Source organism: Harpia harpyja, chromosome 7 (genome assembly GCF_026419915.1).
Source record: "Harpia harpyja isolate bHarHar1 chromosome 7, bHarHar1 primary haplotype, whole genome shotgun sequence".
Lineage (NCBI taxonomy): Eukaryota > Metazoa > Chordata > Aves > Accipitriformes > Accipitridae > Harpia > Harpia harpyja.
The window spans coordinates 46347826-46368650 of NC_068946.1; the positions used below are offsets into that span (position 1 = coordinate 46347826).

General features: G+C 48.4%; 2 protein-coding genes across 7 annotated transcripts in view; both read right to left on the minus strand.

Annotated features, from left to right (window-relative positions):
- Window positions 1–1441, minus strand: part of HEG1 (heart development protein with EGF like domains 1) — a 56277-nt gene extending 54836 nt beyond the window's left edge. For 2 of the 4 annotated variants that reach the window (XM_052791847.1, XM_052791846.1), the window contains exon 1: window positions 992–1439. In XM_052791847.1, coding sequence (XP_052647807.1) covers window positions 992–1163 — 172 coding nt within the window. In that variant the 5' untranslated portion in view covers window positions 1164–1439. Of the gene's footprint in view, window positions 1–991 lie in introns of all 4 variants that reach the window. The other 2 variants (XM_052791849.1, XM_052791848.1) reach the window with 2 other exon arrangements.
- Window positions 1442–9993: 8552 nt separating this feature from the next.
- Window positions 9994–20825, minus strand: part of SLC12A8 (solute carrier family 12 member 8) — a 58778-nt gene continuing 47946 nt past the window's right edge. For all 3 annotated transcript variants that reach the window (XM_052791100.1, XM_052791097.1, XM_052791098.1), the window contains exons 10-14: window positions 18960–19632; window positions 18008–18105; window positions 15600–15717; window positions 13314–13374; window positions 9994–11396 (exon numbers count right to left, since the gene is read on the minus strand). In XM_052791100.1, the coding sequence (XP_052647060.1) occupies window positions 11231–11396; window positions 13314–13374; window positions 15600–15717; window positions 18008–18105; window positions 18960–19632 (1116 nt within the window). In that variant the 3' untranslated portion in view covers window positions 9994–11230. The remainder of the gene's footprint in view (window positions 11397–13313; window positions 13375–15599; window positions 15718–18007; window positions 18106–18959; window positions 19633–20825) is intronic.

The following is a 20825-nucleotide window of genomic DNA, read 5'->3' on the forward strand; positions in this document are numbered from 1 at the left end:
ATGAAAGTAAACTTCACCCCAAGTACCAAAGCGTGATATTCTCTCCACTTCAGAAAATAAAAGATGAAATTTGACGGTCCAGCTCAGGCAGGTGATCAATCCTAAAACCTACTTAAAACCTACACAGGACTAATTTGACATACTGGATTTCTTTATACCACCTGCAGACACCCAGCACTTTACAAACTCATCAAGAATTAGTCATCCTTAGAGCTGTGTGTCTTATTCGGCGAGGAAGTGGACCAGTTTACCTGGTGACACTTGAAATGAGCCCTGCTTGTTCTGGCAAAAATACGGTTTATCCTGTGCTGAAACCAAATTCAGTGTCACTTGTAAAGCACCAAACTAGTCATCGCTGCCGATAATGACGCTGTAGATGTGGTGTGCAAGGAAAAACGCGACTTTATACATGACTAATGTGACGGTCTGTAGGCGACGCAAAGAGAGATGATATTTATAGAGAGCTGATGGCATCTGTCCCCACACCTGGATGTGGGTCAGCACCTGAGGTGGGATGAGGCCATGTCTGGAGACAAGCAGTAGCCAACACAGACCCTGAAGACCACCTACGGGAGCCACCGATTTCCCACCTGGGAAGCGTTTTGGTGGGTGGACGCGTGTTGGCCGTGCCCCCAGTACCCACCAGAGCCTTCCTCAAGTTCCTCTGTGAAGTTTCCACCGCTCGCCTTCGAGTCCGTCCGCGCACCTACAACCCGTCGACGGTTTCCCACCCACCATTCCCATCCCAAACCTTCACCCCATTTGAAGCACTTGCCGGTACCGCGACGGGCTGGGCAAAATTAAAAATGGAGAGGGATTCGGGAAGGGAGGAGCGGGGGGTTGCACTTCGCAGCCTGGGTGATGCCGGGATGCTCAGCAACCCTCGGTCGCGATGCGGCGGCGTGGGACCCCCGCGCCCTCTCCGCCGCACCGCGATCGCTGCCGGGACCAAATCCCATCCCCATCCCCGCGGCGGAGCGGGGGCACTCACCCGGGCTGCCGGCGTGTCCCGCGGCGGGAGGCGAGCAAGGGCGGCCGAGACGGCTTCGGGACGGAGGAGGAGGAGGAGGAGGAGGAGGAAGACGCCGTGGGGAAACGAGGGGCAGCGACCCGGCCGGCGGGACCAGCCCCAGCAGCAGCAGCAGGGTGCAAGCTGCCGGCATGGCGCTGGGGGTGGATGGGGGGGGGGGGGGGAAGGGTAGGGTGGGGTGTGGGGGGGGTGGTTGTTCACATGCCCGGAGCGGGGCAATGAATAACCACGTCAATAGCGATTTTTAATTAATTCACCGTGCCCCCCCCCCCTCCCCGGGGCGGCGCAGAAGGCGGCCGCCCCGGTCTTAAAAGTGCGGGGTGCCCATAGCGGAGGGGGCGAAGGGAGGGGGGGGCCGGCCAGCAGCGGCAGCAGCCTGCGGCCAAGTGCCGGCGCCCGAAAGTAAAAGGGCAGGCGGCGGAGGCTCCTCCTCGAGCCTGACATCACCCAGCCGCGGCTCGGCTCGGCTCGGCACGGCCCGGCTCCGCACGCCCCCCCCCCCCCGCCCCGGCCCGGCCCCGAGCGGCCGCCCCCTCCCGCCCCGCGCAGCCGTCGGGCCGCCCGCTCCCTCCCCCGGCTGTGCGAAGCACTATTATTACTATTACTATTACTAAAAATGATTTTTACTTTATTTTTCCTGATGCATCTCCCGGGCGAGCAGGAAAGTCCCTTGCCCACCACCCCCAGCTACCGCGCTGAAAGGCAAACAGCGCGCAAAGTCCCGCGCCCCGCGCAGCGGCCCCCGGCGGGGTGCGACGGCCCCGCTGCCGGTAGTGGCACCCCGCCTCGCTGCCGGCAGTGCCACCCCTCCCGCTCCCGGCAGTGCCACCCCCGGCCCTCGTACGGCAGCGCTACCCTGCTTCGTTTCCCAGGCCCCGGGCGCCATGGATGGAGGGGGTCAGGGGGAGCAGGCCGAAAGAAGCCGGCTGCAATAAGGGCGTCCCGCACGCCACCTCGGCCTGCCCTGCCAGGGTCCCCAGCTCCGGTACGCTCCCCGCGCTCGTTTTCGAGCTACAGGGGAACAAAGCCAGCGAGCGAGCGAGCGAGTCCAGTATCACGTCTCTGGCTGCGACCGATACAGCTTCTGAAGCAGATGAAAACCTGGCCGATTGTGCGCTGCTCTGCAAGATTGGAAAGTTTCTTTCCAGATGAGTGCCGTGAGCATTAGATAGCCCCAAACTTAATTCCCATCGAGATCAAGTCCTTGCCAAATAACTTCAAATCTTTTATTGGTTATAAAGCTAACCCGCTCTCTTTTAAATGCCAGCAGCAGCGTTTGAGGCTGCAGCTTCTTTTCCCAGGCTGGGCTGTACGGGAGGCAAAGGATTTCCCTTTATTGTTCTGAAATTCCCTTCCATAACTTCATGCTCCTGGTTCTGCGAGAGAGCACGCCGCGGAGCGGCAGGTCGGGCTTTGCCGAGGCTGCTGGCATCCCAACGCACGGAGTTTAGCTGAGCTCTCCTTCCCCGGGGAACAGAAACCTGTCCTGGGCAGCCTCTCCCCTCTGAGCCACCCCTGCGCCCTTTGCTTTTCCCTCGAGCTATTTCAGAATCAGGCTTGACTTCCACAAGCCAAGCAGAATCCAACATTTCGAAGGGGGGTGACAAGTGACAATACACCACCACATCCAGACAGCCTCGGACAAAACCCAGATCTGGTCCACAGCCCCCCGCTCCCCGTTTCTCACTTCACCAAAAGCAGAAGTCGATGGCTGACAAACACAAACTCTCCTGAAAGCCTCTTTCCACCCAAAAGGTGGCACTGATGAGCCCACTGCAGCATGTTAATGACCTTGGCTTTACCCAGACACAGGACTTGGTCTCCCGCGCTCCTTCACTTTTCTATCTATCAACGTGCGGGTGCTTTCTGCACCTTCCCATGCAACTTTGCAATGAAGCACACTTGGAAATCTTCACTCTGATGCTCTGATTCATAATCATAGATGAAAGCTCTGGAAAAGGCAGCCCTTTGAGGCACCCCTCTATCAACCCATTCTCTATTCTATTCCCTACAACTTTTGGCATCTTCTTGCTTCAAATTTGCTTAAACTCAAGGAACAAGCCAAGCTAGTGTCAGTTTGGGAAGTACTACACGTTAGGAAATGAAGCACTAACAAATTGCGACAACACTTTAATTATACTGGTAAACATCCCAGTCCTGGCAAAGGGGGTCATCTGAGTGACCCAGAAATCACAGGCAGTTACCACCAAGGTACATGATCCACACAGGACATCTTTAGGCTCCTTCAGCCTATGTCAATATACTTATACGTTCTTTATGGAATAGGTTGTGTAAAAAACAGCTTCCTCACTGACAAGATGGAGACATCAATATGCAACTAAGTAATGTGCCATCATGGGCTTGAGTTAAAGCTCAGGTGAAGAGCTGTGAAGTATTTTGATACTTCGGGAGATGGCGCAGGGAGCGTAAAGCAGCAGCTCGAATACTTGGGCATTTCTTTATACATGAAATGCAGGACTCCATTTTACTGATTCCTAAGATAATAAGTAATATCAGTAATAATTACAATTCTCCAGAAAGTTTTGTTAGTCTCTGGAATGAAAGTCTTGCCAACAAGCAAATCTGACACTTTCCTACATCCTTTAACTGCGAGATACAGGTGAGGCAGCAGGGGCAGAGAAACCTCTCCAAGATCAACGATACTCCATCAGGGCTGCGTGGGACAAATCAAAGCTAAACCCAGCCCCGACATGAAATGGATGCTCTCATGTCCACTCACTCTTAAGCCTGAGGGCCCTAACACCGAGCCTAGAGCTCTCATCCCTTTCCCCCCACCTTTTCCAAGAGACTTCCCCAATGTCTAAGCCACGTGGCAGCTCCCCACTCTTACTGCATTCTCCCAAGCTGTAAATCCAACCAGCAGGAAGCACGGTATCAAATGCTTCTCCAAAAAAGTCTCAATAAATTCTTCCTACAGGCACATCAAGAGCAATAGCAGAAGCAGGCAAAGCAAAACGAACGCTGCTGAAAGAACAACCAGTGCCCATATTGGATGGCTCCATCTCCCCGCGTCCCTGTGGTGCATTCATAGCATGGCCCATGGAGCTGTGAGCAGTGAAGAACTGGATTAACCCCCTCTGCGGGGGGGGGGGGGGCAGCTAATGCACTCTCCCAAATTGCCATTACACCTGCCCAAGCTGCTGTAGTGCTGCATTTCTGAACCAAACAGGGCATTGGTGACTGTCAGGGGGGTAACCATGAGGACCGTACACCCATACGCACAGCTAGCACCAGGAAACGCCGGCCAAAGGGTCCCGTGCTGCCCTTGAAGCTCCTGCATCCCAACAGAGCTTAATATAGGTGGGGAAACACACCAGCAGGCTGGCCAGTGGGGCTGGGGATGGCCCGTTGCAGCCTCCGACGCACACAGCACCAGGGAGGCTGCTGCCTTCTCCCATCCCAGCTGGGGCAAAAGCCCCACAGTGTGAACCCATGCGTTTAAACCAGTATTTACCATCAGAAAATAATCTCGCTCCTCTCTCCGTCACGGTTCCAGTCACAAGCAGCACATTATTCACAAGCACCTGGAAAGGAAACACCGATATTCAGGCCACTTCAGACTTCCTAAATGCATTCCCTTCCCCCGCAGGTGCCTAATTTGCCAAGGTTTAGTGGCTGTAAATTTAAGGCTACTGTGTTTTCCTGCCATGTTATTTTTTTTCTACCTTCACCGCTTCGAAGGAATACCCCTGCACCGAAGAAGTCAATGTATGTCTGATATATCTGAGCTCCAGCTCCAAAAGCCACATGAAAACACACAGAAAAAAAATTCTCACTTTTTTTTTTTTTAAATGGACTTTTTTTTATCCATTGGGACCGCAGAGGGTAATGTCATGGGGATACCAGCCCTGCCACCCACATGCCACATTAGACACCCTCCTGGGAGGCCGGGGAAGAAGCATCGGCGGTGGTGGGAAGAGGATGCGCTGCAGCAGGATGAAGGTGGCTGCGTGAAGCATGAGAGCTCAGCGAAGGCCACCGGCGCTTGGCTTTTCCTCCCATGGTCCCGGATTTGTTTATCCCCGTGGCACGACTGCACGCTCCGCTGCTGCATCCCGCTAATAATCGTTACAGGGCAGCTCCAGGCTGAGGGCTGCTCCCCTCCCTCCTTCAGAGCACAAAACTAATAGGAGATTTAAATGCATGAAATCGTGCCTGAGGAGTCGGATGGGCCAGGGAAACCCTGATGTAAAATAATGCCACCGCATCCTCCTGAAAGACACTGTGACCTCAAACGTCTCCCCGAATTATGTATAAAATACATTTAACACTTCCATCTGAAAGCAACCAGCACATTCAACACACAAAGGAGTTAGTTAAAAACAAAGAAACAAAAACCTCATCAACACAGGAAGCCTCTAACTATATAAAACATGATTGATATTATACACCGATTAACTGAATCCCACCCATCACCTTGTTTTGGGGGAGGAAAAAAATAAGTTTGTTTTTATTTCACCTTGATTTCCACTCTCCAGATTGAGGGGCTGAAGACACATGACCAAATTTGCCCAGTTCTGCATTGTTTTGGTCTGAAATCACCAAAAACCACAGGAGTCTCTACAGAAGAGGCATCTCTGCAGCACTTTGTCAGGATTACATTGACTGGTCCCTTCTCTCTGGTCCTGTAGGAGCCTTTCACAGCCCCAGCCAATGTCATGAAACCCTGCAGCTCCCTTGAAACTCAGCCCAGATCTGTCCAAAACTTGGATCAGGCTCATAAACCTCAGACAAGTTTTAAGCTGATGATGAATTAAGGTACAAAGTGAATGTTTTCTACTCCTGGAATTCGTTACTAAAAGTCCTGAGTTTCCGAAGTGGGCAGATAGTTCCTAGCCGAGTAATTAATTACCTTCCCCATCTTCTCTCAATGCTGTAAGCCATCCATTAATGGATCCCAATCATCCAAAAGGCACTTAGTACCTGACCATTTTTCTTGAAGTTTTGGGGGTGGTGGTATTTTATTGATTTATTTTTACAAGAACTGCTTGCCTCGTACCTCCCTTGGAAGCAGCTTGTTCCAGATACTTGACATTTGGAGGTCAGGACGGATATGGGTCTTGTGATCTCTTCTCATCCCTCAGAGAAAAATGCACAACAAATTAAAATGATATTGCATTTTCAATCCTGTCACTGGAAATAAACCCCGTATTTTCTGGGGTTAAAAAAAAAAAAAAATCAGCCATTGAAAGCTAGCTGAGAAGAAGCAATCCTAAATTTCTGATTTATTTCTTTTAGGACCCTTTTCAGCCAGCTCTGGTTTGGAGTGCATCAAGAAAAACCCGGCCATTTCAGAGCTGAGCAAAACACTGCACAGCAGTGCCCTTCAACTCCAGAAAGAAGCCCCTGCCAAAGTTTACGAGCAACCTTTGGATCTGACAAAGTTACAGGTGCGCTCCTTGACCGCTGCGTTTCTGGGAGCGCACGCGTGCTTCCCTTTGCTCCCACACAAGGGGGGGCAAATCCCCGGTATTGGGGGGAATGTGCATGAAAATCACATGAAAAAAGCCATGAGGAGCAGAAGGCAGAAAGGGAAGGAGCGTCTCTCATGCCACACAGGCTTTAAAGCTATTTATTTCTAGCCTGCAGTTTGCTGCTAGGGCCTCTTGTCCATAGCTTTTAAGGCTGTTACTGCTGAGGTCTCATCTCGTCTCAGGTTTAAGTGATGGTACGCCAAATCTGGGTCTCACCAACACACCACTGTTGAATATAAGCAAGTCCATTATATACCTTTCTTACACAGAGTTACCAAATTTATAGGCTGTCCACAAAGTTTTCTTTTATCCCAGTAACTGCCTTTTCTAAAATTCACCACGCAAGGGCAATAATTCAAATAACCTTGGTTTCCCACTAACCTAAATGTTAATCCTAGGCTGGCTCCTATGATTCAGAGAATCTCTTCCAAACTTGCAGGTGTCAAGTATGATGCTGTTTAAGAAACTCTGCCTGTCTGAACCAGAGGTGCACAGGCGCGAGCGTACCAGCACATGGGGCACAGAGAGCCCCCCCGTGCCTCAATTTGGCCATGCACAGAAGCATCATTTCTTTTTTTGTCATCGTTCTTTGCTACTTCAACACTGTGGTCACGACTATCTGCTATGAGTAAGTGACCATGCAGGTGTGTGATTTTCTTGGCCACCATACACAACAAAGACCATCCAAGGAAACTCAAAGCTGATCAAGAGAAAGCCAAGAGGGGAGAAAAAAAGATGAGTTTGAGCTAAGCTATGGATTTAAGGAGCTTGGTTCTCCCCATGCAGACTCCTAATGGGACACATAGGCAGATCCAGGGAGATGACGACAATTTATACCAACTGAGGAGCTGTCTCTCAATGCCAATATCACAATAAAACTTCACTTTTCTCCTGCCAATTCTTAGTCTTGACTATTTGTGCTGCAGGTTTTTTGAGGCAGAAGATTCTGATTTCCAGACACATTTAGTGCTGTGGGATCACAAACGCAGCATAAGCTTCCAGGCAATACTGCAAGGCAAGTAATAAAATATTTATCCTCCACTGCTTTCTGTGCTTGTATGCTCTGCAAAGGAAGCCATCAAAACTGGAGCCACCAATTTACAGGTGGAGTCTTCAAAAGGAACAAGACCGAGCTGTTATATCTCTCTTGAAAACAAATGTTTTCACACCCTGACCCATTGCAAAACATTTTCATTTCTTACATAATAATAAAAAAAAAATCAAACTGCCAACTGAAAGGAAAAAAAATATAGATGATAACAAAGCTTACATGGCTTAGAATCCTAGAATTGTTTAGGTTGGAAGAGACCTTTGAGATCATCGAGTCCAACTGTCTTAGAAGACAGGAGGGCCTTTTCATGACATTAACCAAGCTGCAACCTATACAGGACATATGATGCTCAGAGCTGGGTCCCAAACCCACCTTCAGGGAACCTGAAGCTTCATGAAAGCCTCAGCATCTGGAGTCACAGCCTAGCTCCTGGGGGGGTGAAAGCAGCACATTCCCACTCACAGCAGCAATCCCCACTCACCTTTCTTCCCTTCAACCACTAAATGTGAAGCTGGTAAATTCCTACACCTAATTTCACGCATTTTTTCAGAGTGCTACAGAAGCTACAGACATTTTTTGACATGACACCCTGATCTTTGGCAATGCAACTATTCTTTCTTTCTCACTGGAAAAGCTTCCTTGATGTGCAAAGCCCTGCAAACCCGTACGGCCTGAACTCATCGAGTCTCCAATGCTACCGAGCCTGGGGGGTTATCAGTACTAAAACAAGGCTTTCCTCCACTCTTACCGTTAACTACATCAAAGCTAACACTCCAGGAAAGATCAGCACATCCCTTTTCAAGCATTTAACAGGGAAGTTGCTCTACTCATAACCTGTAACAGCAGCAAGGAAACCAGCCCTGTGTGACGCATTCCTCCCTTGCAGCTACAAGTGCCCACACTTACCGGCTGGTGGAGGGAGCTGGTTCCTGCTGGTGGTGCCAGTGGAGAAGGTGGCAGAGCTTCTCCAGCAGCAGTACGTGAAGCCCGAAGACCAGAAACCCCCGGAATGACGTGTTCTGCAGAGCATCTCCTCCTCTGCCAGGCCACGATAGCAGCTATTGCTATCTGGCACTGATGCCAGCCCTGCCGCTCCCTTTTTCCAGAAATACCAAGGCACGACCCATCCCTGCACCCCAGAGCCCTCCGCACGTCCTCTCACCAGGCCCCTGCACAGCGCAGTGCCTTCCTCCAGCAGCCGGCGGAGGCTTCGGCAGCGGGCAAACACAACCAAAATTGTTCCAGAGGATATTCAGATGCAAAGGGCTGCTGGAGCTAAAGGGGCAGGACGGTGGTGGCAGGGGAAGGGGACAGCTGCTGCTGCAGACTTAGTTGGCTGAAAGCAAAGCTGTGGGGCACCTTCCCAATACTGCTAGACCAAGGGAGAAGCTGCTTGTATTTCTGGCCCATCACACCCCAGTTTTGGGGACGAGCAGGGACTGCGGTGCCAGGGAGGCAAACACTTGCCACCACCAAGTCATCCAGCTTCAACCAGCACAGCTCCTCGGTGAGGTACACAGCCAAGGAACCTTCCCCATCCTCCCTCTTTGGACCTCCTGACTGCTGGCTTATTTTAAGAAGGGAACTAAATTGTTTAGGAGCTAACAAAGAAGTTAACCCAGGAATTTCTGCCCATTAATCACTTCATGCCGTGCTCTGGGGTTTTCTTTTGTTCAAGCTACAGAGAAATGCAGGGCTGGGCAATCCCCATCTCGGGAGGGAAGACACCCCGCAATATTTTGATGCGATGGGACTTTATGAAATACAAGATTTTACAGTAACGGCATTATGGTTGTGTATCAAACTGTAACAGGGGATAACACAGCACCATGCGGCTTGCCAGCAGTGGATCAGCACCGTGGAGTGTGTGAAGTTTGCACAACAGCAGTAGCTGCCAAGGTCAAGGATGCTACAAGCACAGGGAGGGCTCTCTGGAGCCACTGGTCCCAGGGAACCCAGGGGAAGCTTCAGCACAGAGCCACATCCCCGCAACAGATTCAGACTCTTTGGAAACCAAAGGCAAAAGGCAATGGAAGGAAGGAGCCCTGGAAGGAGCATTTCCAATACAGAATGACTGACCTGAGGTGGCTCGGAGCTGGCCACACAAGCATAACTTCCCTCTTGCCTCTATTGAGATAATTAAGGTTAAAAACACTTGGTAAAAGACCTGCAACCTTGAAAAAATGAATATGCTTTCTGCAGTGCGCCAGGATTGCTCTTTTCTTCATCTCAGCAGAAAGCCTCTTTTGCTTCCCTTTGTAAGAAAACTGGAAGAGCCAAAGCTGCAGCTGGCCAGACCACGAGATGGGACAGAGGGTCCCCCCACAACTTGGTAATGCCAGGGCACCAAGCGCTGGCAAGCGGAACGGTGCTCAAAGGCATCGAGTGTGCCCACGGCAAGCACGGAAAGGAGTTCCTTGTGTCTCAAGCTTTTATTGCACAGAAGAAGAAATAAATAGTCTACAGGCTGAAACAATCAGAGATAAAAGGAAGGGAAAGGCAGTGATTTCCCCATCCCTGTAGCATCAGAACTGATTTGCGGTGCTGGGGCTTGCCTCGACCCAGAGCCTTCCCTCGTGCCTCTGCAGGTCTCTGCCAGGACTGCTGCCTGCAGGCAGGACAGTGCTCCACAGAGGGTTTTTTCCCTGGGGAGCAGAAGCGACGGTGATGGGGGTGTCCATGTAAGACCTCACCCCACGCCACAGCCACTGCCCACCAACCCTAAGGTCTGCGTGGGAAATCCTGCAGCACCCCTGGCTGAACCTCCTGCATCCCAAATCATGGCAGTGGGAGAAATGGCTCCTTGTGGGAGCTCGCTATGGGATGGGCTTTAAGCAAAATAAACAAAAATGAGGCTAAACATATTTTGTTAAGGCACTTCTGAATCATCTGTCCCTTCAGCCAGGAGATGCTCTGTTTGGACCCAGCTATGTTGTCAGGTCCCAGGCATCACATCAGAAAGGATGTGGGAAATCACTATGAACAGCTTCTAAGACATCATTTCACAGTTTTACAGTAGAGGTCATTATACTGCATTACTGCATTTAAATGTGCGATTCCAGTTGTGAATATATTTCATAATCTTCTTGCACTTGCCACTGATTCTGGCCTATTGTCTAATGCCTTAAAGTACTTTCTAAAACCTTGGTAATTGAAATGCTGAGGTAGAAAATTACTGTATTACAAGCAGGCAAATTCATGCCGAGAGAAGTGAATTGACCTGGAAGGTCGCATCCATCTGTGGCACAGCTGGGAGCGGGGCGCTGGCTCCTACTGCCGAGGTCACTGCTCCCAGGCACAAAGCATCCCTAGTCACCCAGAGGACATTTGAAATGGGGTGTTGTAAGCTTTTATAGCGCCAACGGTCTTTAGAGCTCAATAACGCTTGTAACTGAATTCTTTGAAAAGATTATATTGTCCTCACTAACTCATTACTTCCCTGGACTGGCCCTTTCATTTGCGTTTTTTCCCCCATTTTGGGTAAGACTTGAAACCCAGCAATGTTGTAGTTTGCATAAACAAACAAGCCTCGAATATATAAATAACTATTCACATCCTTTTTGCATATATTCAAGTATTTCACAAGGCACTGTGGCAGCCATCAGCATTTCTAAATGCTTTTTGAAGTGATGGCTTGATTTTTTTGTGCGTCCTTTACTGGAATTGATTCCCAAACTCCTCTCTGCTGATAAGCGAGGACTGGTGATAGCGGTCCCGTGAGGCAAAGTCTGCGTTCTCCTCGGTGAGCTGCGTGGTCTCCATGCCAACTGTTGCAAAGGATGGTGTCACCACGATCTGCTCCTTGGCAGATGGCCTTCTCCTGCAAACAGAAAAGCAGAGGCACCTGCATCACCCCTTGTTCACCATCCATTAGCAGCCGTGCTCTTGGCTGCGCTAACAAGACAGGGTGCTTCAAGAAGAGGCTAAATCCTTCTTGGCACCCTTAGGAGGCATAGAGGTAATCTGAAAGCATTTTTCTTAGAAGGTGCACAAAAAATACACTCCCTTCCCCCAGACAACACTGGAAAATATCCATTTTCTTAACAAATAAGTTTCCTCTTTGGACGTTGGCTATGGCAAGCACTTTCCACACCGTGCAGGAGAAGGAGCGTGAGCCATTTCTAATGAAAAACACCCTTCTTAGAGTTTCCTAAGCTTTAGTGTACAATTATTTTTGTAACTCTTTTAAATGAAAGAGATTTTCCTGTAATCTCTTTATCCTAGAGGCTGATTTTAAGAAAACCTTAATGCACATCTGCAAATCAAAACTGTAAGAGCTTATAACACCAACTCAGACCTCACTGAGCACCTAAGAGCCTTAGAGGTGTCAAAGATCCTTGGTTGCCTCCAACTCTCTTGCAGTCTAATAGGATTTCTTCTTTACCTCCAATTCATTAAAATACCTGGCCTGGATTTCAAGGAAACAAAGCTTAGGAAAAACTTGTAAATGACTTCAATAAAATGCAATTTTTTGCACTGTAGCAACGGTGGGCTTCAAAATGACCCACCCGACCCCCAAGCAGAGCCAAAACTGTCTTTGTGCCAACATGAGCAGGAGCCCTAGCATTAGGTTAAGGCAACCAAGCTGGCTGGCTGACCCAGAGATTGCACTCTTTTAGGAGAGAGAAATAGGATCAGTTTCTGCCTTGGGCACTCGCCAGCTCCCCACTCAGCCCTCCTCGGCAGGGTCTTTGCTCATCAATTGCACTGATCGAAGCACTAAGGACTTTGCCGGTCTGGTAACCTAAGAGAGGCCCGTCACCCCCAGCTTCTCTCCCAAGCCACCTCTGCTACCAAAAAGGCATGTGGCCATGTTATAGGGACTGTGGGCAGAGGCAGGAGCTGGCAAGACAGGCATAGACATGTGCCAATGTGTTTAAATGCCTGGACTTTCATTTCTTTTAAAGGAGCCACCAAATTTGCACATATAACGCATGGCAGCTCGCGTTGTGCAGTCCTTACTACGGTGTTCACCCACCGCAATGAACAAGCAACCCAACAGATTGAGAACCTCAAATCCCATTGCATTGCACAGAGGCAGAGATGGTCACAACCTGCTATGGGAAACCCAAACGTGACGGCATTAATAATTAATAGGATCAAAACAGATTAACAAAACTAGTTAATAACCAACCAAGCAAAACCCTTAAGGTCTTCTGGGAAGGAAAAGCCCAAGACAACGTTACTGCAGTCCCATGGAAACTCAATACTGAACGGTTCCTTCACTGAAGACCTTGTTTATTGTATTGCCCCATAGCTATTGCAGCTTCCCCCCAAATTTCCTCTTTGAAACTCGAGCACAGCTGCCACGCGTGCCTGTTCCACCACTACCATAGTAATTCGCTTTCAGTGGATGGTGGGTGGAAGAGATGGAGTCTCCCATTTCTCATTTCCTACCAGATTTTCCAGTTCAATCTGAGCCATAAAGGTTGAGCACAGACCTTTGGGGTAAGATAAAGCTTCAGGCACCAAGATACAGTTATCAGCTTGACATGTCCACGCACAAGGCAGAGGACACTCCTGCTCCCCCACTTATGTGGCCAGCCATATGCCAGGCTAAGGGGAGCAAACAGTTATTTTTAGCATTAAGTAAGAATAACTTTGAGCATGCTAGAAGGGCCAGACAGACTGCTTAAGGTAATAAGCAAGTCAATTCTTCCACCCCTCTCTGTGCACATTAGTGGGTCACGGGAACAACCAGCACCACGTCGGTGACTGCCGAGTGACTGGTACCAACCTGCACGAGGTGATCAAAACTGACTTAATCCAGCCAAAGAAACTGAAATTCGCTGCTGCTCCTACAGAGAAAAGGCATGAGAAGTCAGTACGCTGCTAATTCTCTCATAATAGCATTATGCCATTGAATTTTTGCATAAAATCTCAAACCAACATGCTTGTTATTAGCCTTCAGTACCCAAAGATTTCGTGATGGTGAGAACACTCCTGCAGTCTTCCCACACGCTGCGGCTTTTAAATGATTGTCAAGAAATGAACCCAGATTTCCCATGGAGAACAGCAATCCTTTCCCAGACCAACAGCTTGTTAAACCCCAGTAAAGCCATGAGCAAAGTACAAACACCCACTCCAGTACCTTTTCCTCCCTGGACTGCAAAGATCATTCCCACTGCAGGGATGGGGAGGTGGGAGAAGCCATTCAGCCAACCTCAGCCAAGGTAGCTGTGGTCTCACCATTCATTCCCTTTTGTCTGACCCCATGGAGAGATGGCTTAGCTTATTACACCAACACTATTTTTTTCTGATTTCTCTGTAGAGTTAGTTTCCTGCACTGGCTCACTGCAGGGGCAGAGAAGTGCTGGAGCTGGCAGCAAAAGCAGCAGGAGAAGTTTGTGGTGAGGGACAGGGAGGAGAACAGAGACACGGCAGCGCCTGCTGGATTTGGCTTAGGCTGTTGGGGAGGAAGAGAGAGGAGAAGGGACACGTCGAAATCCCAGAGCAGTTCTGCTCCCAAGGTCTTCATCTAGTCCGTAATCCAGAGCATCTCTCAAGCCAGTGTATCCCAACCTTTCTAGACAGAAGGATCATTCAGTGCTTTGGAGAACAAACTCACAGATCGTCGGATGCCATGCAACCACAAAATAACGTTCACTCACAGCCAAATAAAAATCAGGCTGAACTTGGAGTGTTCCATTTCTAACTTTTTCTTTGCCATGCATTGTTTTACTGTATGCATGCGAATGCACATGCAAAAGAAACTAAGAAAAAAAAAGTCATCATGCTGCTGTTTCTCAGATCACCTTCCCAAATCCTCTACACACTGACTGAGAAATTCTTTTTAAAGTAATTTCTAAATATTTCAAAAGCAGATAACAGAGATATAGTGAACATACAAAGGCAAAGAAAACTCCAAAGCCTGAAAACATTGCGTTTAGTTTAATATATTAGGGCCATAAAAAACTTTGTTAAAACTTAGATATATTTCAAAAGATACAAATTAGCAAGTACTATCCCCAATATCAGCTCTTTTCTACTATCCCATAAAGATACATAGAAAAGAAGTCACTTAAGAGTAGGAAAAGAAGAATTGTTGAGCAATGTTTTGATGGTTACGGAGTGACAACTAGTTTTTGGTTTCTCATTGTCTGGGTTTCTAAAACCTACTACCTACTTACCTAGCGTCTAATAATCTTTCATCTAAATAAACCCAGGTAGCTCTTTCTGCATTGCCTAAAAGACATATGAACTGAGACTCTTTTGACTTTTCTCATCTCGGGCAAAAAATTGCACATCCATGTGTGCAGGTATGCATGCACCTATGTATGGATGTATGCACCTACGTATGGATGTATGCATAACTACGCGAGTACGCGCACACTATGTGCGTATCACCCTCTCCCTTCAGAGACACAGACCAATGCAAACCCCTCCTGCGGCCGTGCCAAGGAGCTGTAGGCTCTCATGAGCTGCTTTCTGAATGTGCTTCACTGTTTAATTTTGAACTTGTTTAAGCCGATCACATGCACAGACCTTTCTAATGCCCTCTGCCTAAAAGTATTTTCCCAGATTACTTTCCCAACATATTCAACCTGTTTAGTTCTGGAATCAAAAGGCTCTCTTGTTCCACAGTTATAAATGCTGAGATTTAACGAGATACTCATCATAATTCCCGTTTTCCTTAAAGTTTTCTCAGGTGGGTTTAGATTGATTAATTAAGTTTATTAAAACCTATTTACAGCAGATTTTTCTCATTGCTGTGATACGTTTACAATCTGCCACCCCTGTTAAGTCTTAGTATTAGTATCTGGTTTTGCCATTTAAAGTACAATGTAATAAAGCAATAAGCACAATGTTCAAACTATCAAACCAATGCTAGTTACAGTTAGAATCCAAAATAAAATTAAAGAGTCGGAGAGAAAATGTATTAAAACTAGCAATGAAACAAAACCTCATCATTCGTGGTGTCACCTGCATATTAAACCCAAGAGTCTCAATTCCTAATTAAGATAAATTAAAGCTTAATGAATTTTTAAGCAGATTTAATAATACAGAAACAAAAAATACTCACCAAGGGGGAGTCCTGGGCTCACTTGGCTGATGTAGAAATACAGAATAACGGCTGCACCCAGGCTGACAAGGGTGTAGATCCACTGAATGACAAACATTATGACGAGGGACACGATCGCCTGTTGGAAAGACATGGTTTGGGGTTACCCCAGAGTCTGTAAGATAATACGAAGATGACAATGTGACAGTTCTTTTTCTGCAAAGCCCAGCAGCTTCGTTGACCTCGTGCTCTGGCCCTGTGGGAGAGCTGGCAGCGCAGTGCCTGGGGAGGACTGCTCACCTTCAGACACAGCCTGACACCGGGTCAGCAGTTTGTTCCTCAACCTGGCAAGATGAGCACGTATTGCAACTCTAATGGAAACTCTTTAATAACAGAGGCAGTGCTGGGGCTTTCAAGTTGTTACAAAAGCATGAGTAAATGCTCTTTTTTTTTTTTGCCAGAAATGCTGCATCTTGGTTTTAAATGCATGCAAAAACAGTGCTTTGACGGCATCTCCGTGCTTTGTCTTTCTCAGGGTCTTCTTGGGAGCATTGTGTAAGAGACATGCACAGTCAGGACCCAGGATGCAGCCACTCGGAATTATCCTGGTGAGTGTTTCCTTCCAGGCGTCTCCCTCCTAATGATGTCCAGGGTCGGGGACACAACAGAGGCTCTCCTTGCACAAGACCTGCTCCACAGCCCAGGTCCTGCCCCTGGAAGGAACGATGCCAGCTGCAACCACGTGGGTGGATGGATGCTCCTGGGCATCTTTGGCTGAGGCCAGCGGTGCAGCAGGACCCCTGGGGAACCATGTCATCTCCTGCCTGCAAAACACTCCACAGTGCATGGCTGTTGGCCACACATAGACCATTTCCACCCAGTGTTATCTGAAAAGATTTGGGTCTGGCATGGCTGAGGTTTCTTGGTAATGAGGTTCCCATGTTACAGGGAGCTTCGTTTGGTCTCACTGTTAAAAGGCGGGACAGCACAGGTCTACAGTGTCATCTTCAGCAGCATGGAGGCAGCTTTCAGTGAGCTACCCTGAGCTCTAGAGGCAGCATGGGCCTCGGGTCTCTGCTTGGGCTACTCCAAGAGGAGTATCCCGAGGCTCACCAGCTCAGGAGGTAGATTTGGCTCAAGGGGCGTATGAATGGGGGCAGGGGTAGCATCTTCACGGGTGAGGTTAGGAACAGCAAGGGGCAGCATGCAAAGAAAGAGCTAAATGAGTCCAGACTGACACAATCGGTGAAGCTCAGAGGGAAGGCAGAGGGGAAAGGAGCCAGGATGAATAAACGCGTCTGATTTTTGCTTCTGTGATTTTATTTTGCATCGTTGATCCCTTCTCAGCTCTGCTGCAACCTCCTCCCACGTCTGATTATTGACAGGAAACCAAATCTGCTTTAATGAACATGTCAGTCATCTCCGCGAGCAAACTCCCTCGCGAAGGCAGAGCGCTGACCGCTCCGCGATGACACGCGCTTGGGAGCCACGTTAGTTACCGAGCCCAGAGACAGCATCGGTGCGCAACCTCCTAAAGATGTCATCGCTAGAGGAGCCTCCACATCCATCCCACCCCTGGTGCTGCAGTCCGGGGGGAGCCCTCGCCAGGAGCTGGCTGCTGGCAGCAGCAGCAGCAGTGAATTTGAAAAGTAGGTGTCAAACTCCATCTGAGGATTAAACTAAAAGGGTTCACTGTGTTGTTCGAGCGGGTTTGTTACATTTTACACGCATCTATGAAATTCCCATCCATGCAGCAAAGCCATGTGGGTCATCTATTATGCATATCTGACCCTTTCTTTCCCTGTCATCTGCCCAAAAATCCATCTTCCCAAGATGAATTTAAGCATCTTAAACTCCTCAGTGGCTTGAGACAGAAGCTATTTGAAAGTTATTTATTCTTTAAAGTAACGTGCTGGAGGAATGTTCCACTTTCCTCCCTCAAAAGATGGAATTTCACAGCCGGGCTGCTGGTATCAGGAGGTCAGCACTAGTGAAACCCCACCCCGAGCTTGCAGAAACTGGCTCATAAATAAAAGCAACACAGCTTTGAAGCTGATGTCTCACTCCATCCCCTGGCAAGAAAAAGCAGGCTAGCAGACAGTGAAAAAAGGGACACTGATTTTTTTCCCAGCCAGCCATGCATCTCTAAAGTCCTAAGATGGCAGACTTTGAATTTGTATCATTTTGGTTTGGGCTGGGGTTTGGGTTTTTGCTGTTGTTGTTGTTTTAATTAATATGTCATCTAGCCTTCTCTGAATTTGAATGGCTGGATGCATGGTACCCTGAGTACTTAATTCAGGTGACCTGGAATACTAGAAACAAAAGCCATTTTAAAGTACTGGAGCGTATCTACACCGCAGCAAGTGAGGAATTTCCTTCTGTTTTCTACGATCACAAACCAGTGCTCAAAATAAAAGAAAATTACTTACACCAGCAAAGGAAACCCAGTGGTTGCAGAATTTGGAGTAGAAGGATTCTGGTATTTGCTGAATTCCCAGCTCTGGATTTTGTTGCTTTATAGATGAATCTACAGGGGGGGGAAAAAGAAAGGAAAAAAAAAAAAAAGAAGAGATATTAGAAAGGAGTTAAAGTGGATTTTTCTTAACTCCTACTCTTACCACATTCCAGAAAACCAAAGCAGAAATTCTAGCTAACAGCGGGGTATGGCAGAGTTAAACCAAAACCTCTAAAATGAAAACAAAAAAGAAGTGCAAGAAAAAAACCAAGTTGCCAGCTCTGGTGCTGAGTCCATTTGAAGGCCACATCTGCCTATCTCTGCCTCAGTTTCCCTATTTGCAAAAGAAGAGAAATAAAGCTTTTCTCCATTGGAAGGGTTTACGACTAATGCTGATAAAACACTACAGCACTGAGACGACAAACTCCAAGCAAACACATGGTATCAAATACGCATATCACCAACAAAACAAATTCAGACTCTTAGCTGTGGATGTTGCATTACGGACTCCACCTGCGGCATGGGGACCACTGCATTTTGATAGCCTGTGTTTTAGACTTGCATGGCTCCATCCCTCCTACCCCGCACCAGGATGAAGTAAATGCCAAGATATACTCAAAACCCTTTTAATGTACAGTGCTAAGAGTGCATGTGTAGAATAACGAGTACACCATAACCAACCCTACACTAAATATAGTCCTGCCTGTTTTCCTGTGATTAATCTTCCATAGGAAATTGCATTGGAACTTCTCCTGTGATGCATTGCGATGAACTCTACCCTCACCTGATATTATTGCTATGAATCACTGAATGACAGCCCCATAGAAAGCTAGTTTCATGCCTGCCTTCAGGAAAGCACCGGGACGACCGAGGTTATAAACCATTCCCCCGTGACCACGGAGATGTCCATCTCCTACAGCCCTTACCTTCTCCCCTCTGGCCGGGGAGCGCCGGCACCTTGCTGCAGAGCTGCTCCCCCTGCTCCAGCAGCCCGGGTGTCTGCTGGGCGTCCACAGCGGGTGACGAGCACGGACCCGCATCACGCCGACAGCCCTGCTCAGCCAGGTCCTGCTGGCTCTCGTTGTGGGGCTCCGTGGTCTCATCCCAGCTGTACTGAGCCAGGGGAGCATCGTGATGGAGATGCAGGAGAAAGCTGTCTTGTAACGTCTGCTTGGCTGGCTTCTTTGCCTTCTTTTTTTTGACCTTTTGGGTTAAATTCTCGGCTCCTTTTTTGCAAGTACCTTGCTCACTACAAAATGGTTTGAAAAGCTGGTCCATGTCTTTTGTGAACTCCAGCAAGGTGCCATTTGATCTGCTTTGAATTACTCCATCTGCTGCACGGCTGGAGGGCTTGTTGAAAATTAAAGGCTGGGAAGAGTGAGCAGGTCTAGTGTGTTCCATCTGGGTCTCGCCAGGTTTCTGCTGAACGTTGTAGCTCAAGGAGACCGAGAAATAGGAGTAGTCTACAGCAATATACGTCAACATGAAGTTGATGGTGACTATGGGAGCAAGAACGTTCACTTGCCCAATGAAGACGAAAGCCATGGTGATGAGACTTGTTAAGCAAATCGCAGCCACTGGAGTCTTGTTGGGTCCTTTCTAGTTCATAAATAAATCAAACTTACATTTAAATTAATAACCATGAGCCTCACCGTGAGGATTCCCCACTTGCTCAGCTGTCATGGGTGGTTACCTGGGCTGTCTGCAGTACCCCCTTAGCCATGAAATACACGCATCCATGTGCAAGCAGAGGCTCACTGGCTTAATAAATTAAAGAACAGGCTGGAAGCCAAAAGTTGCTGAGCTCCCACCTCACCTCTGAGCCTTACTCAAGCTTTGTCTTCGGAAAATTCATCCACTCTCACTCTCTATCTCCACGGTCATTAAAGCAGCAATAAACCTTCAGAGAGATTTGTGGGGCTTACGGGAAGTCTGGCAATAAAACGTGTTAATTACAGTTAACTGTTCATCTCTAATTTCTCTACAGCATTCTGCATCACTGCCTACCCAAAAGGCTCCCGCACGCTGCTGTTGGAAAGGCTTCGGCTGCCAGACACAGTCAAGGAAGCTCTGCCTGCATGGAGCAGTGCCACCTTCGCATCGGCAGCTTCTGGCCTTGCCCTGACACGAGGCTGAGCTAAATCCATGGTCTGCTGAGCCTCTGCACTTAGGGTTTCCCTCCTTTCATCCACCCAAGCTGCGGCAGGAGGAAAGCAGCAGAGAGGACAGGCAGCCGAGGGTGCTGGAGGGTGGGAGTCAGCCCCCAGTGATGCCGGGCATGTGTCGGGAAGGCAGGCAGCCAGGAGAAACACCGCCTGCTCTTCTCCTTTGGGGTGGAGTGAAGGCGGGGAGAGGAGGAGAAAAAGAGAGACAAAGCAAAGGGCATCAGGGGTGGAAAGACTTGAACCATCAGCTCATGAACTTTAATCCCAGGTCTAACATGCCCTTCCTTGGATCAGGCACTGTCTTACCATTTCGGTACCCAAGAAGCCTATGCAGGCTGCGTGAAGACCTCACTGGAAAATGTCTTACAAGATATCTTACAAAATATCTTAGGTTTTCACTTATTGCATGTGCTTCTTTAATAAACACACAGCTCAAATGGAAACTATTTCTATTTCCTCCACTCTTATTTATTAATAGAAAAGGGGACCAGTTCTGGACCTTACGCGTTTTCACAATGAAATAGAAATACGTCTTGGGGACAAAGGAACACGGTTCTCAGAAAGTATCTTCGGTATCAGAAAGACGTACTGAGATGGGAACAGTTGGGACGATCTCAGGATACCTCT